The sequence below is a fragment of the Terrapene carolina genome, unplaced genomic scaffold (genome assembly GCF_002925995.2).
Source record: "Terrapene carolina triunguis isolate 2854851 unplaced genomic scaffold, T_m_triunguis-2.0 Scaffold374, whole genome shotgun sequence".
In the NCBI taxonomy this organism is placed as follows: domain Eukaryota; kingdom Metazoa; phylum Chordata; order Testudines; family Emydidae; genus Terrapene; species Terrapene triunguis.
Genome location: NW_020664725.1, coordinates 12524115 through 12537661, shown reverse-complemented (window position 1 = coordinate 12537661; position 13547 = coordinate 12524115). Strand labels below are relative to the sequence as shown.

General features: G+C 51.8%; 1 protein-coding gene across 1 annotated transcript; it reads left to right on the top strand.

Annotated features, from left to right (window-relative positions):
* The first annotated feature begins 4963 nt into the window (after positions 1–4963).
* Positions 4964–11041, top strand: RNF26 (ring finger protein 26). The gene is made up of 2 exons (XM_024196643.2): positions 4964–5077; positions 5608–11041. Exon 2 carries the CDS (start codon positions 5643–5645, stop codon positions 7152–7154), a length of 1512 nt encoding a protein of 503 aa, XP_024052411.2. The 5' UTR covers positions 4964–5077; positions 5608–5642; the 3' UTR covers positions 7155–11041.
* The last annotated feature ends 2506 nt before the right edge of the window (positions 11042–13547 follow it).

The window sequence follows — 13547 nt, the reverse complement described above, 5'->3', positions numbered from 1 at the left end:
GATTGCAGCACGCTGCTGGGATGACAATACTGGTGCCCATGAGCTCAGATGCCACGGTGATGGGCTTGGTGTGAGAACCTGAACAGAACAGAATGCCAGCTGGTCATCGAGCCCCGGCGGTTACCTGCTGGTTCTGCCCCAGTCCTTTCGGCTGGGGTCTCATGTTGTCCCCCGATGCTGGAAATCCAGCTTTCCCATCAGTCACCTTGCAGGCCTCTGATCACTGTTCTGTTGGGTCCCCCAACAACACCACCAGCCTGAAGTCCAGCAGATAATGCAGCCTCCAGTTCTGCTTCATCTTAACCTACTGGCTGCACAGACATGGATCCAGAAGCTGCAGAGTCCTTCCCCCCGCCCCCTCCCAGCAGGTTCTCAGACACTGATCCAAGACAAGAGAGGCCTCGGCCGCAGCTCCCCACCACCTCATCTGCTCTCCCTCCTTTGTTTTATCGCTCTGCAAACCTGCCCCCGAGCGGTCACTGAGTACAAGGAGTCCTGCATCGCGATCACACTTGGGACCCCCCTGTAGCGAAACACCTGGCTCGCTGGCTTCCCTTCAGCCCCAGACACATCCTCCTGCACCGACTGACATTCCGAAGGCTGAAAATATTCCCAGGCCCAGTGGGAACGGCAGCAGCTGCAAACCCGCCTGAGCGGCACATCGGCCATCGAGGGGCTGCGCACAGCGGGGCAGAGCCAGTGCCACTTTTTGGTGTTCCTAGAAGGAGGAACTTTTTAACTGCGTGGCACAGGTCGAGGTCGTTCTCCATAGAACAGTCCGGTCGCCAGCTGCCCTCAGATTGCAGGGGGCGGCTCAGACCAGCATGCGAGCTTCAAAGCTCACCTCCCCCTTTCTTTATGTGCATCAGCAAAGCTCCCCATTTCTCACCCCCCCCCAGGTCAAGACAAATGCTTTCTAAACTGATGCCAATGCCAGCAGAGCTCCTGAACAGACCCTACAATAACAAACCATCAGGCCCAGCCCTCATGAGCACCCCTTTCAACCACAATGTAAAGCAGCTACGAGCCTCATATTTAGAGACAAGCCTAAACCATTATCCCAGATCCAAACATCCCCAGATTGTACAGATGGGGAAATTGATGCATGAGAAGAGGATGTAACTTGCCCCAAGATCAATCAGCATGTCAGCAGCACAGCTGGGAATAGAACCCAGGAGTCCTGACTCCCAGACCTATGATAACCACTCGACTATACTGCTGCCCTTTAATTAGCTATGGCGCTTTGAAGCCCAGGGGGGCTCAGGTGAACCAGCAACGAGGTCAGAGAAAGCTACCCTGGGGCAGTTGTCCCTGGCCATGGGGCACAGCTTTGCTCTCTGGCTGTTTTCCATCAGCATCTTGCATACCCTCTAATCCTCAGCCGAGGATGCTACATAGGGTGACCAGATGTCCCGTTTTTAAAGGGACAGTCCTTTTTTTGGGGACTTTTTCTTGTATAGGCTCCTATTACCCCCTACCCCCTGTCTCATTTTTTCACAGTTGCTATCTGGTCAAACTAATGCTACAGGAGTAGGGGTTGTCAGAGCTCAGGGTAAGGGGAGGAAACGCTGGACAGCACGCTAACAAGCAGCCCTGAGATTGAGGTATGTGGTTTTAGCAGGCCTAATAAATTCTGTTAAATCTATTAAAACCTTGCTTCTCCCAGAGAGCCGGGGCTTTGGAGAAAAGGCACCTGTGTAAACAGAATACAAACATCTCTGCATCATGGAAAAACCCAACCCCAGTTGTGCAATGGGACAGCCCAGGCAACACAGGGGTGAAAATCATGGGGTTGGAGTGATAGGGGCAGCTGCTAGAGGTGGCAGTTTGCACTGCAGGACAAAACTGAAGCCGAGAAATTGTTCTAGCACATGACATCGGATCGCAATTAACCCCTTAGTTTCCCCCTGCAACGCTTCCCCTCCCCCACATATTTTGCACAGGGGAGGGGCAAGGAATTCAGGGGTGAGAGGTGAAGAATGTGGAGAGACCATGCAAAATGTTGCAACACAGGGATTCCGCCCCCACCTCCCCAAGCTGTATTCCTGGATTTGTTATTGTTTTTTGCAAGCAAGATTTTGCAGGACATGAGAGGTTGCCTGTGTAGTTTGGATTGGTTGGTGACCACCCGAGGCTGACCCCAGTCCCAGCTTTTTGAGGGGAACTTTGGCAGCATCAATCTTTATATGTTAAAAATAATAATTCCTTCTTGTGTTGAGATGATTAAAAGCAAAGCAATTTTAACGTCTGTTTTGCTTTCTTCCCAGTTCATGCTTGCTGCTTAACCACCACCCCTAACAAGAAGCAGAATGTGCTCTTGCTAGGGGCAGTGGGCTGAGAATTGGGAAATCTGTCCCATTAGGATTTGTATTGCACTTGCAGTGATAAGGCAGCGGCTCAGGATGGCCAAGGTGAGAGGCCCGTGGTCCTGCTGCAGCCTGGTCTGGTACAATCAGGGGCACCTCTTCTGTGACACGGCCATACTATGGCGATTACATGTCCTGTCGTGATCTGTGGCTGGGGATTCCAGGGCAGGGTGGGGGAAGACACCTCTCCTCAGGGAGGGGAATAAAGAGGGTTAGCTGCCCTTGTCTTGGGGGAAGTAAAGGGGGGCTTTGGGGGTAGGAATAAATGGGGGGCTGCCTTCACTCCCCAGGGGGAATAAAAGGAGACCCAGGGAAATGGGAGGAAGGCACCATTCCCTACCTTTTGTGGGGGGGTGTACCCAGGGGAATAGAGGGGAGTTGTGACCCAGGAACTGGCAGAGGGCACTGACAAACTTCTCAGGGCAGCCAGGGCTGTGAGTCACCTTGTTGCCACCTGCCTCCAGCGTGTGGGGTTCTTGCCTGTGCCAGCTGGATGTTAGTTCAAGCACGCTCCTCTGGGCTACACCAGCCGTGCCTTTGCCCTGTAGGTTGACAATCCACATACCCCAGCCCATGACTCCTTTCAAAGTGACCCGCTATGGTTTCCAGCCACTGATCACTGGATACCCACAGAAATCCCAGAGCCTCTGTTCCCAAAGAACAATGTATCCCAATTTACTAGTTTTACCTTAGCCCACCCTGTCTGTATCACACACAGCACTTGAGTTCAATGATAAAACAAAAGGACATTTATTTAAGAAAAAACAGAGATTCAAATATAAACCAGTGTGAGAGATGGCAATACATGGTTACATTTAAAGCAACATCATTTCACTCATTCTTGATCTAAAATTTAAACTTCTTTAGACAGGGGGAAAACTTATTAGTTCTCTCCCCCGAAGTTCTCTCCCATATCTTCAACCAAGCTTAGCTGAGACCCACTTTTCCCGAAACCAACTCACTGCCAGTTTACTTCCAAGGCGAAGGATCCCAGAGGGTGTCTCCCAAATCTCAAGAACAAACCTTTGATAATAATAAATTTTTTTGTCTCTAAGGTGCCACAAGTACTCCTGTTCTTTTTGCGGATACAGACTAACACGGCTGCTACTCTGAAACCTTTGATGTTCACCTGAACATCAGGCCATCCCACACACCCGCTATTTACCTCTTCCTGTTAATTTCCTCTTTTTTGAAGATTTCACAATCCTCCATTGTGAACCATAGAATACTTAATTTACACCTAAACAGACAGTGTAGTTGTAGCCCTGTAGATCCCAGGATATTAGAGAGACAAGGCGGGTGAGATAATATCTTTTATTGGACCAATTTCTGCTGGTGAGAGAGACAAGCTTTCAAGCTTACATAGAGCTCTTCTTCAGGTCTGGGAAAGGAACTGCTAAGCGTCACAGCAAAATGCAAGGCGGAACAGATTGTTTAGCATAAGTAGTTAGCACATATTGTAAGGGATCATTCAAGGACCATTCCTTTTCCTGAAAGGAAACCTGCACAATACTTTCAAAAGATGAGTTTGGGAGCTTAAATTCATTTCTCAACTGGACAACAAAAATCATGGACTGAACATAGACTCTGGATTTATGGCTTATTACAACCATCTGTAACCCACTAACCCCCTCTTTTTGTGCTATGACTGCAGGGGTTTTAATGGGCCACTTCACCTTGAATGAGATTAAAAAAGACAGGGACAGTCCCGTTTGGAAGAGACAACTGGGGTAGGGGGGAATATGATAGAGGTCTATGAAATCATGAATGGTGTAGAGAAAGTGAATAAGGATGTGTAATTTACCCCTTCACATAACACAAGAATCAGGGGTCACCCTATGACATTAATAGGCAGCAGGGTTAAAACAAACAGAAGACAGTACTTCACACAGTGCACAGTCAGCCTGTGGGACTCATTGCCGGGGATGTGTGATGGGCATAAGTACAACTGGGTTCAAAAAAGAAATAGAGACGTTCATGGAAGATAGGTTCATCAGTGGCTAGTAGCCAAGATGGTCAGGGATGCAACCCCATGCTCTGGGTGTCCCTAAGCCTCTGACTGCCAGAAGCTGGGCGTGGACGACAGGGGATGGATCACTGGATAATTGCCCTGTTCTGGTCATTGCATCTGGCCCCAGCCACTGGCTGCAGACTGGATCCTGGGCTAGCTGCACCCCTGGCTGACCCAGTACCGCAGTGGGCAGGAGGTGCCCGACACCAGCCAGAGGCCATGAGCCCAGACTCTGCCTGGGGGTGGCAGTGCTACCAGAGGTCACTGGAGCCGAGCCGAGCCGAGCCGAGCCGAGCCGAGCCGAGCCCAGCCCAGCCCAGCCCAGCCCAGCCCAGCCCAGCCCAGCCCAGCCACTCCTCTGCCCAGGGTAGGACACTGTCCCTTTAAATCCTCAGCCCAGAGCGTGGTTTTAGCCCCACCCACCCATCCGGAGCCAGAATTAGCCAATCAAAAGGAGCCTCGGGACCATAGGCCACGCCCCTTCCGTCGGAACGTAAACAACCCCCTCCCGGAGTCCTTCAAACAGCCCAATCAGAGCGCGAGGAGGGCGGATCTCGCCTCCCATTGGCCGGCGTCCAGCCCCGCCCACTCAAGATGGTGGCGCCCATCCGAGCAGAGGAAGCCTTGGGACGTGGATAAGACTAACCCCCCGCGGGGGGGAGGGGGGAAGCGATCCGGGATCCCCCCGTGGGAGCGCGGGGTGAGGAGCTGCTCCCCCCGCCGCGGAGGGATGGGATCGCCCGGGGGGGGGCGCTTAAAGGAGTCGCTGCTGATAGGAAGGGGGTGCGGGGAGGCAGGACCCCCCAAGCCCAGTGGTTCCCCCACTCCCACCCCAGGGGACCCCCCAGATTAGAGACAGAGCCCCTCCCTCTGAGAAACTGAGACCCCTGCCATCCAGAGACGACCTCCCATACTTGGAAGCCAGCCCCCCCTCCCCCAGCCAGAGGACCCCCAAGCCTGAGGGATTTTACACCCGTACCCCTGCTGGGACCCCTGTCTGAGAGACCTCCCCAGTCTGGTAGCAAGGGAATTACCCCCCCCCCGGACCTTGAAACACTAAAGTGATCCCCACCCCACCTCGCCTCCCCAGGCACATTTAGCCACCAGAGGATCCTCTTCTCCCCCAGTTGCATGGCAGGACCCTCCCCATCCCCTGGGAACCATCCCCATCTCCCGACCTTTCCAATCAAAGCCTGACCCTTCTCCTCTTCTCCAACCCATCTGCTCTAGTTCACGCCGGGACCACCCTCGTCAGGGCGCGAGCCATGGATCTAGTGTTCCTGGTCATCAACGGCATAGGGATGGCCCTGGATTTCCTGGGTCTCCTGCTCAACGTGAACTTCTTCCTGGTCTCCACCTTGGTCTCAGTGCTGGTCTGGCTCATCACGTTCATCTACAACCTGCCCAATGCACTGGTGGCTAGTGTGATCCACTGCTGGAATGGGACTTTGTTCTCCTTGGTGTACCTGGTGGAGGCGCTTTGCTGCCTGGCCCTGGGCTCTGTCCAAACTGTCACCGGCCTGTTCCGAGGCTTCTGCTCCAGCCTGGAGAGTCTGAAAGTGGTTGGGAACCTGTTCTCGCACCTGGTCCTGAGAAGCAAGGAACTTGTGCACCGAGGGCTCTGGAATGTGGTTGGCTCTGGCCAGTCGCTCCTGAGGCAGGTATGCGAAGTGTTTACCATTGTCATGAGCCTCCTCGCCTACTTCGTGAACAGCATCATCAACATCTGCCTGATCGGCACCCAGAATCTGGTGCTGGCCCTGTGGGACTCCATCCTCAGCCCTTTCTTAAGAGTCACAGACCTCCTCACTGCCTTCCTTGCTCACATGTCTAGCAGTGCCATTGCCATGTCCATTCTCGTGTGGTCACCCTGCCAGCTGGCATTCGAACTCTTAGAGTCCATGAGCAAGCTCCTGGTTAACGTCTTCTTCCTGAATCTTTATGGCCTAGTGTTGCTGGCCCTAATTGTCACCGTCAGCACCTTAGTCCTCAACCCTGAGCTGACAAGGACCCTGGCAAACCATGTGTTGGGATACCTGAATACCTTGCCTTCCTACCACCGCCTGCGGAGGGACATCTGGCGCCTCTATCAGATTGTGCTCTTGTCGCTGGGGATGGTCGTGAGCTCCCACGCTTGGCGCAGGGTAGCAGGCTGGAGTCTCCAAATGGCCAACTGGAATGGAGGAGGCAGAGCAACAAACCAACAGGTCAATCAAGCGCCACAAGGTGCAGAGGCCAACCAAGGCAGGCAAGGGGCAGCTACAGCCTTTCATAGGCCAGCTGCTCCTGGAGGAGCTCATCAGGGAAGACCAGGGCTGCCTGGAGCCAATCAGCAGGGTGCAGGTGGTGCCCGTCAGGTGCAGCAGCCGGCAGCCAGAAGACATGGGGACCAACATGACACGAACGTTGAGCAAGGATCAAATGCGCAACCAGCCTCTGGTCGAAACGCCACAGCAGGGCAGCGCCTCCAGCCTCCAGGCGAAGGACCAAGTACATCACGAGCCAAAGCTCTGAGGAAAGAGCAGCTGAATGCTTCGGAGGAGGACAGCGAGGATGTCGCTCCCGAGAACGACCCGTGGATGCTCCTGAAAGAACAAGAAGAACGTAAAAAATGTGTCATCTGCCAGGACCAAACCAAGACAGTCTTGCTACTGCCCTGCAGGCACTTGTGCCTCTGCCAACAATGCACCGAAATTCTACTGCAGCAGACCATCTACCAGCGCAACTGCCCGCTCTGCCGGCAGATGATACTGCAGACTCTGGACGTGTACCTGTGAGCTCGGGGTGTCGCTTAATCTACATTCCACCGGGCTTACCCGTAGTGCCAGCCAGCACAGGAGAATACTGGGACCCCAGCTTCACGGTGGTGTTACTTTCTGTGCCAGGTACCCAGCAGCAGCTCAACACTTCCTATGCCACCAGGAGTTTTCCAAAGAACTGACAATGAGAACGTTAGAAGCTTCGTTTCACTAATATTATGGTGTAACTTGCTTGTTGCTGCCGCTGGAAAGCACAGTAGCCGATCTCAATAATGGACTGAGGGTTTTGGCAGTTGAAACTTCCATATTTCAAGGACTTTTGCCCGGAATGCAGAATCTTCCTCTGTTGGCTCATCATACAGAGTATCCAAAGCAGGGCTTGAAAAAGGATCCAGACACTTCCTAGTCAAAGTCTGCTATGAAAGATGGAGGCTGTGCCCTGGTAAGAAACTCAGCTGTTAGGAAAGGGCAAACGCTGGGATTCCAACCCTGCTATTAGGAGCAAGGGAGGGCACTTGTGGCAGGCTTGGCTAGTGACTGCCTGAAAATCTTGGCATTTCTCCTCTTCTCTCAGCTGTTGAGAGGGAGAGGGAGCTCTTCTTGTGTCCACTTACTCTCCTGCTTTCTTGTAGGGAGGCAGGAAAGGAGTTGAGTGGCTGAGAGCCTGCAGCAGCAGCGTGAAATTGACAAGTTCTCGGTCAGTTTCACAGCAAACCACAGTGCTGTCTTGTCAATTTCACAGGCCCAGATTCTGGAAGATATTTAGGTCTCAAATGCCTATCAATTTCAATGGGAGTTGGGCACTTAAATACTTTTGAGGATCTCGGCTGCAGCCCCTAATGAGTGGGCAAGCCTGATCCAAAAGACTGGCTAGTGATCTCCACAGCAAGAGGCCGATTTGGCTTTTGGTTGCAGAAGCACACCCTGTGCAATCTTTAATCGTTCCTTCAGAAACCGTCACAGTGTTTTGGATCCTGGTGCCATCTGGGGTCTTTATTTTTTCTTTTTCCCCTTCAAAAGCCGGTAATGCAGGGGGGAAATTACTAGGCTGTGGGATTTTTCCAGCTCATTTTCCCCACTTCTCTCAGGGCTCCACCTCCTCGAGAGAGATGCAGGTTACAAGCCAAATGTTGCTACTGGGGAGAACACAAACTCTTTCCAGTTTAACTTACAGTAGAGTTAAGTCAGCACCTCCTTGGATACACAAGCACGTAATTAGCACAGATCACCTATGCAAGATAGCGCATTCCAGACTCCTTGCACAGCTTTTTTGGGGGGGGGAGGGGTTTGGGTGGGGAAGAGGAAAACTGACTCTTTTTTCCTTTTGAAGATTGTTTCTTCTCATGAATGTAGTGCTGTCTTAACAGCTGTGGAGACTGAAGGCCTCCATTTATCCACAGAACAGGTCCAGCTTGGGCAGCAGTAATGCGAGCATCCACATCTCACTGTACCTCCCTGCACACTCAGAGGGTCCCCTTTAGAAGGGACTTGATTCTCTGTGGCCTACTCAACCCATGGCCTTTACTGAGACTGCTCTAGAGCCATCCTGTTGTAACCGCTTTCACTGTCTCCCAATCTGGGTTGGAATTGAAGGAGAGGTCTCCGAGGGGGGAAGCTCCAAATCCCAATGCTGGACCTCTGAGACGTGCAGGCTCTGGGGAGCAAGTGCTTTTCCATGTGTGATGAAGCTGTGATTGCACATATAGGGGATGTAATTTAGAGTGGGATTATATAGTGTTGTGTTTTACCGACGGCCTGAAATGTGAAACGTATCCTGAGATCTCCTTTGCTTTTGCACCATCCCCCTGCAGTGAAACTTAGCAGTAGTGTCTGGACTGGGAAGTCTGGAGGGCCTGTCAGCATTTTGCCAGTAAGCGTAATTCCAAGAGATCAGTGAGCCGACAGTTAGATATTTAAACTAAAACCCTCTCGTGTTCCCGGATGCTTGAGATGGGTTATAAGAGTGCCAGAATCAATTTAATCGTCAGTGCTGAAATTGGAAAGAGCCCCTGGACCACAAGACAAGAGGGCGGAGGGATGTTTTTGTTCTCTCTCAAGCTAATAAATAATTGATAGTTGGTCTAACCCCAAATGAAGCCCTGCATTAAGGCCAGAGAGCACTTGGGGAGGATCGAATGAGTTTGTTTACACTGCAGAATTCTACTATGTCATAACGAGATGCGGGCTAGTCAGTGTGAATGTAACTGAATAGTTATAAGCACTTCGTGGGACGGTATTACAGCCTTAGGGTGAAATGCTGGCTGTACTGATGGCAATGGGAAAATTGACTTCTTTAGGTGCAGGATTTACCTCTGGTCTCTCTAAGGCATTAGTATATGCGGCGGTCCCTGCATGGAGGCCAGAACCAAACAGTTCTACCAAGGGCAGGGCACAGCACGCCACACAACAGCCTGCAGGAAACCACCCATATTTGTGTGCTTGATGGTCTTGGGGAGGCTGATCCAGGCATTGGCGGAGAGTTGCCATGTTTCTTGCTGGAGCGTCACCTGGCAGACAAGCGTGAAGGGTGAGATGCAGCACCTGCGAGGTTAAGCTTCTAACCTCGAAAGCTGCAAGGGAGCAGTGCTGCTAGTGGGCCACTGAGACATAAAATGACACAGCTTTCATTTTCTGATCGATTAAAAAAAGAATCATAGACAAGCATTTGAATGGCTGCGGTGTGATGCTGCTGGCAAGGGGATGAAAAATATCCTTCTCCGCCCCTTCTGAGCACCTTACACTTGAAATCTAGGGTGGCAAAAGCAAGATGTCACCGAATCAAGTTCTGCCCTCGCTTGTAACCCACGCAGCCAGAGGTACAATGTGGGCCCTGCCTTTTCTGACCCACAGCCTGGCTTGCAGTCCTTGTGTTTACAATCTTTTACTTTGCTATTTAAAAAAAAAAGGTTTCCCTCTCCCCCAGCTGCAGTCTGTTTCAAATGTTGCTTTCCTCTCCGTCTGGCCAGTCCCTTTCATTTTCCACCTCGCCTGCATTTGCAAACACTGCTGGGGGATGTTGAAATCCGAACGGAGAATTGTTTATTTTCTGTGAATTCCCCTGGAAACGCTCTGATTGATTTGTAGAGTTTGTATAAACCCCCCCCAATCACCACAAGAGTGTCTCGAAGCGCAGCAGAATGGTGGCTGCGGGGCTGGGCCAAAGCTCTCTCCCAGTGGTCCATTTGTTCTGTCCCTTCAGAAAGTGCTCCAGTGCCTTAGTGCTGACTGGCGGGGGGGGGGGGGGGAGAGACCATGCCAAATAAAAAGAAGGGGGAAGTAACTGCATCACCAAAAGCCCAAGTAAATTTTATTCATGCCACAAATTGCACGGGCACAATCTAATACAATAGCACGGGTCAGCTGGTGTAAATGGGCAGAGAGCTACGCCCATTTCAGCCTGAGGAGGATCTGGCCGAGGAGGCTTCTTAGGCTCTTGGGGAGGTGCAGCGTCCGTAACTGTACGTAACGCTTTCCACCTGCCCCAGCACAGACGAGGCTATTCCACTTCTTCCTAACCATCCGCCTTGGACGCTGGAGGCAGCCAGAGGCCTTCGCAGCGAACCCGGCCCCTTTTGTAAAGTTAGCCAGACCGTCCCGATTTGTGCCTTTGTAAAAAGCTGGCTCCCTCACTGCTGCTCTCTGGTTGCCCTGCTTCAGGGGTTTATTTTGAGCAATTGCTTTTCTAATGCAGTCCCCTGAGGGCGAGAGTTTTGTATCAGGCTTTGTGGGGGACTTCTCTTCCCAGAGCTCACTGCTGCTTCCCTTCCTACCCAACCTTTTTTGATGTTTTAAAAGTCAGTCTCTTTGCCTTTTTAGGGGCTGTTATTTGCTGTCCAGAAAAGCTGTGTGTTTTAAGATTAACTCTTTGCACTACGAACCTGACTCTGCACATTAAAGTCTCCTTTGCAAAAACCAAACTGCCCCCGGCCCCGTTCTTGAGAGTGCTCCAATTGGGGGAGGGCCACCTCCCCACGGGGATACTGGTGTTGAACTTCATTTCCGCTCATCTCTGGCCCACTGGAAAAGGGGGAAAGCCCTGCAGCCAGAGATCCCAGGCTTTAATCAGCAGGGAACCTGCAGCTTTAGCAGGAGAGTTCTGAGGAGAAACGACAAGGGTGAAGAACAGGTGGGGGTAGGCAGAGAGGTGGCTGGGAGGAGCGTGTTCTGGTCGTGCACACAACCAGAGAGGGTGAGGAGGGGACACTTCAGGGGTGTGTTCAGGCCCTAGGCGGATCTGGGGGTGGTGTGTCAAGGGTGTGCTTGGGTGTAACACACAGTTAACCTTCAACTGGGGAAGCTGGCCACTAGCATGCACAAATGCAGCCACTGCTGTCGTTTACGTTAGTGCCCCCCTGCGCCATCCTGCCCCCCGCTTCCCGGTTGTGTGAAACAAAAGGAGCAGGCAGTAAAAACCGGCCAAGTTCTCGGTCAATGTCCCTGCCCTTCAGCCTCTTTCAGAGCTATGTTTCCTCCCTCCGTGGTATCTGTTATTTCTATATATGTGCTTGCAAACAGAGATCAGGCCTTGGGCAGCGGGGAGAACCCAGCCAACAGGAAAGCTTCAGCATTTACAAGTCAGCTGGGTTTTGAGTTATGCTGTATGGAAGGGAACAAAAAAAAAAATCTGAAATTAATTAATTTTTTTCCCAGCAGGAAAAAGCTTCCCCCTCACGCTCTTATAATAATAATAATTAATAATATAATAAAACAGTGGCTAGATTTTGCTCTAGCTTTCCAAAGAGAAATCTCCCTTTGAGCTTAGTCCAGCATGGAAAAGTTCAAGCCCCACAGAAGGCTTTGCAGAAATTTCTGAGCATGCGGAGACATGTGACAGACGTCACCTTATCTGATACTCTGGGCGGCCTTGGGCAAGTTGCTTCCCTTCTCAGTGACTCGGCTTCTCCAGCTGTGAAATGGGGATGATGATCCAGACCTACCCTCCAAGGGTGGATGGGAGGCTAATTTATTCATGTCTGCAAAATGTGACACTCCAGGGTATGTCTAGAAGGCACTATAAGCGGAGAGAGAGAAGACCCAGAAAGGAGGATGTTTCACTTATTATGTGTCTAGGTAACATTTCCTTGTAGCAATATGGAAGCCACAACTATCCGGCTTCCTATCAATTATGCTTTGAGGTCTATGAAAGTGCAGTGGCTGTTGGATGTGTTCTCCTTCATGTCCGGTCCTGAGTTGTTGGACGGATATGCACGGGTAAGCACCCACTGCTTTTCAACCCAGAGGTGGCTGCATTTCACTAGCGGGTGAACTACTCTTGCATATAGTTTGGAGCCACGAAATGGGAAGGAGTTCTGGCTTCCAGTTCCCTGATCTAAACGCTTGACAACCCCAATCCCAGAGTAAGGAACATAAGCCAGGAGCCCTAAAGCTCAGCCTCCCCCACTCTAGCCAATAGAAAACACCCCCGCCCAAAGCCAGGACTAGAACCAAGGAGTCCTGGCTCTCAGTGCCCGGTCTAGCCACTACAAAGGTCTGTGTTCCTTTGGGAGATGGATGTCTCTACTGCCGCCTCATCTGTCTGCAGCCCTTGTGTGGGCTAACTCCCACCCCCACCTCTCGGCACTTACGCAGCACTTCCTAACTCTGAATATGAGCTAACTTATCCCCCACCCTCTTCTTCGCTGGGGAAACTGAGGCATTGCAAGGTTAAGCCCTGCATTTTCCAGGGTGCCCACCATTAGTCCAACACACCTGATTTCCAGAGAGCGCCTAATGAATTCAGGTAGGACTGCAAGGTGTGGAGGTGCTCAGCACTTCTGCACCCCAAAATAGAGACCCCCACATTTAGAGGCCGCTGTTGAAACCCTGAGCCTAAAGGGATTGCCCAAGGCTACAAGGCTAATCCACAGCAGAGCAGGGACTAGAGCGGCTTTGCTGAGGATCTGGTTTTCTGTGCAGATGCTATCAGTACCGACCTCCCGAGCCAGCCTAAGGCTTGTTGGACCTTGCTGGAACCTGGCGGTGCTCTCTCTACCCACCCACCCTGCAGCTGCTGCTGGCCTAGCAGAGGGAAGTTATTTTTTGGCTAATATTCCTGTAGCCCATTAAGACTCGTTATTACAAGCAGCAGAGAGCGGGATTCGGAAGGCCGGCTCTTCCCCTGGGACCCATCGGGTCTGTGGTTTGACTTACTCCCTGGCTGTTACAGCAGGCAATTAACAGAAAAATGCAACTGTACATTCCCCGCCGCCCTGCTCCCAGCGAGTCCAGGCAGATCGTGCGGTTATTGATACCTGCACTCAACGTTTTCCTTTAATAACTCACCCATTAAGTGGCAGCTCCTGGACTCGCTGTTCAGGCTGCTGTTAAAAATGTACCTTCCAGCCGGCTTCGTGTTAGCACAGGGCTAGTGAAATATTCATGGGCCGAGAGCTGGAACGCAGACCAGCCGAG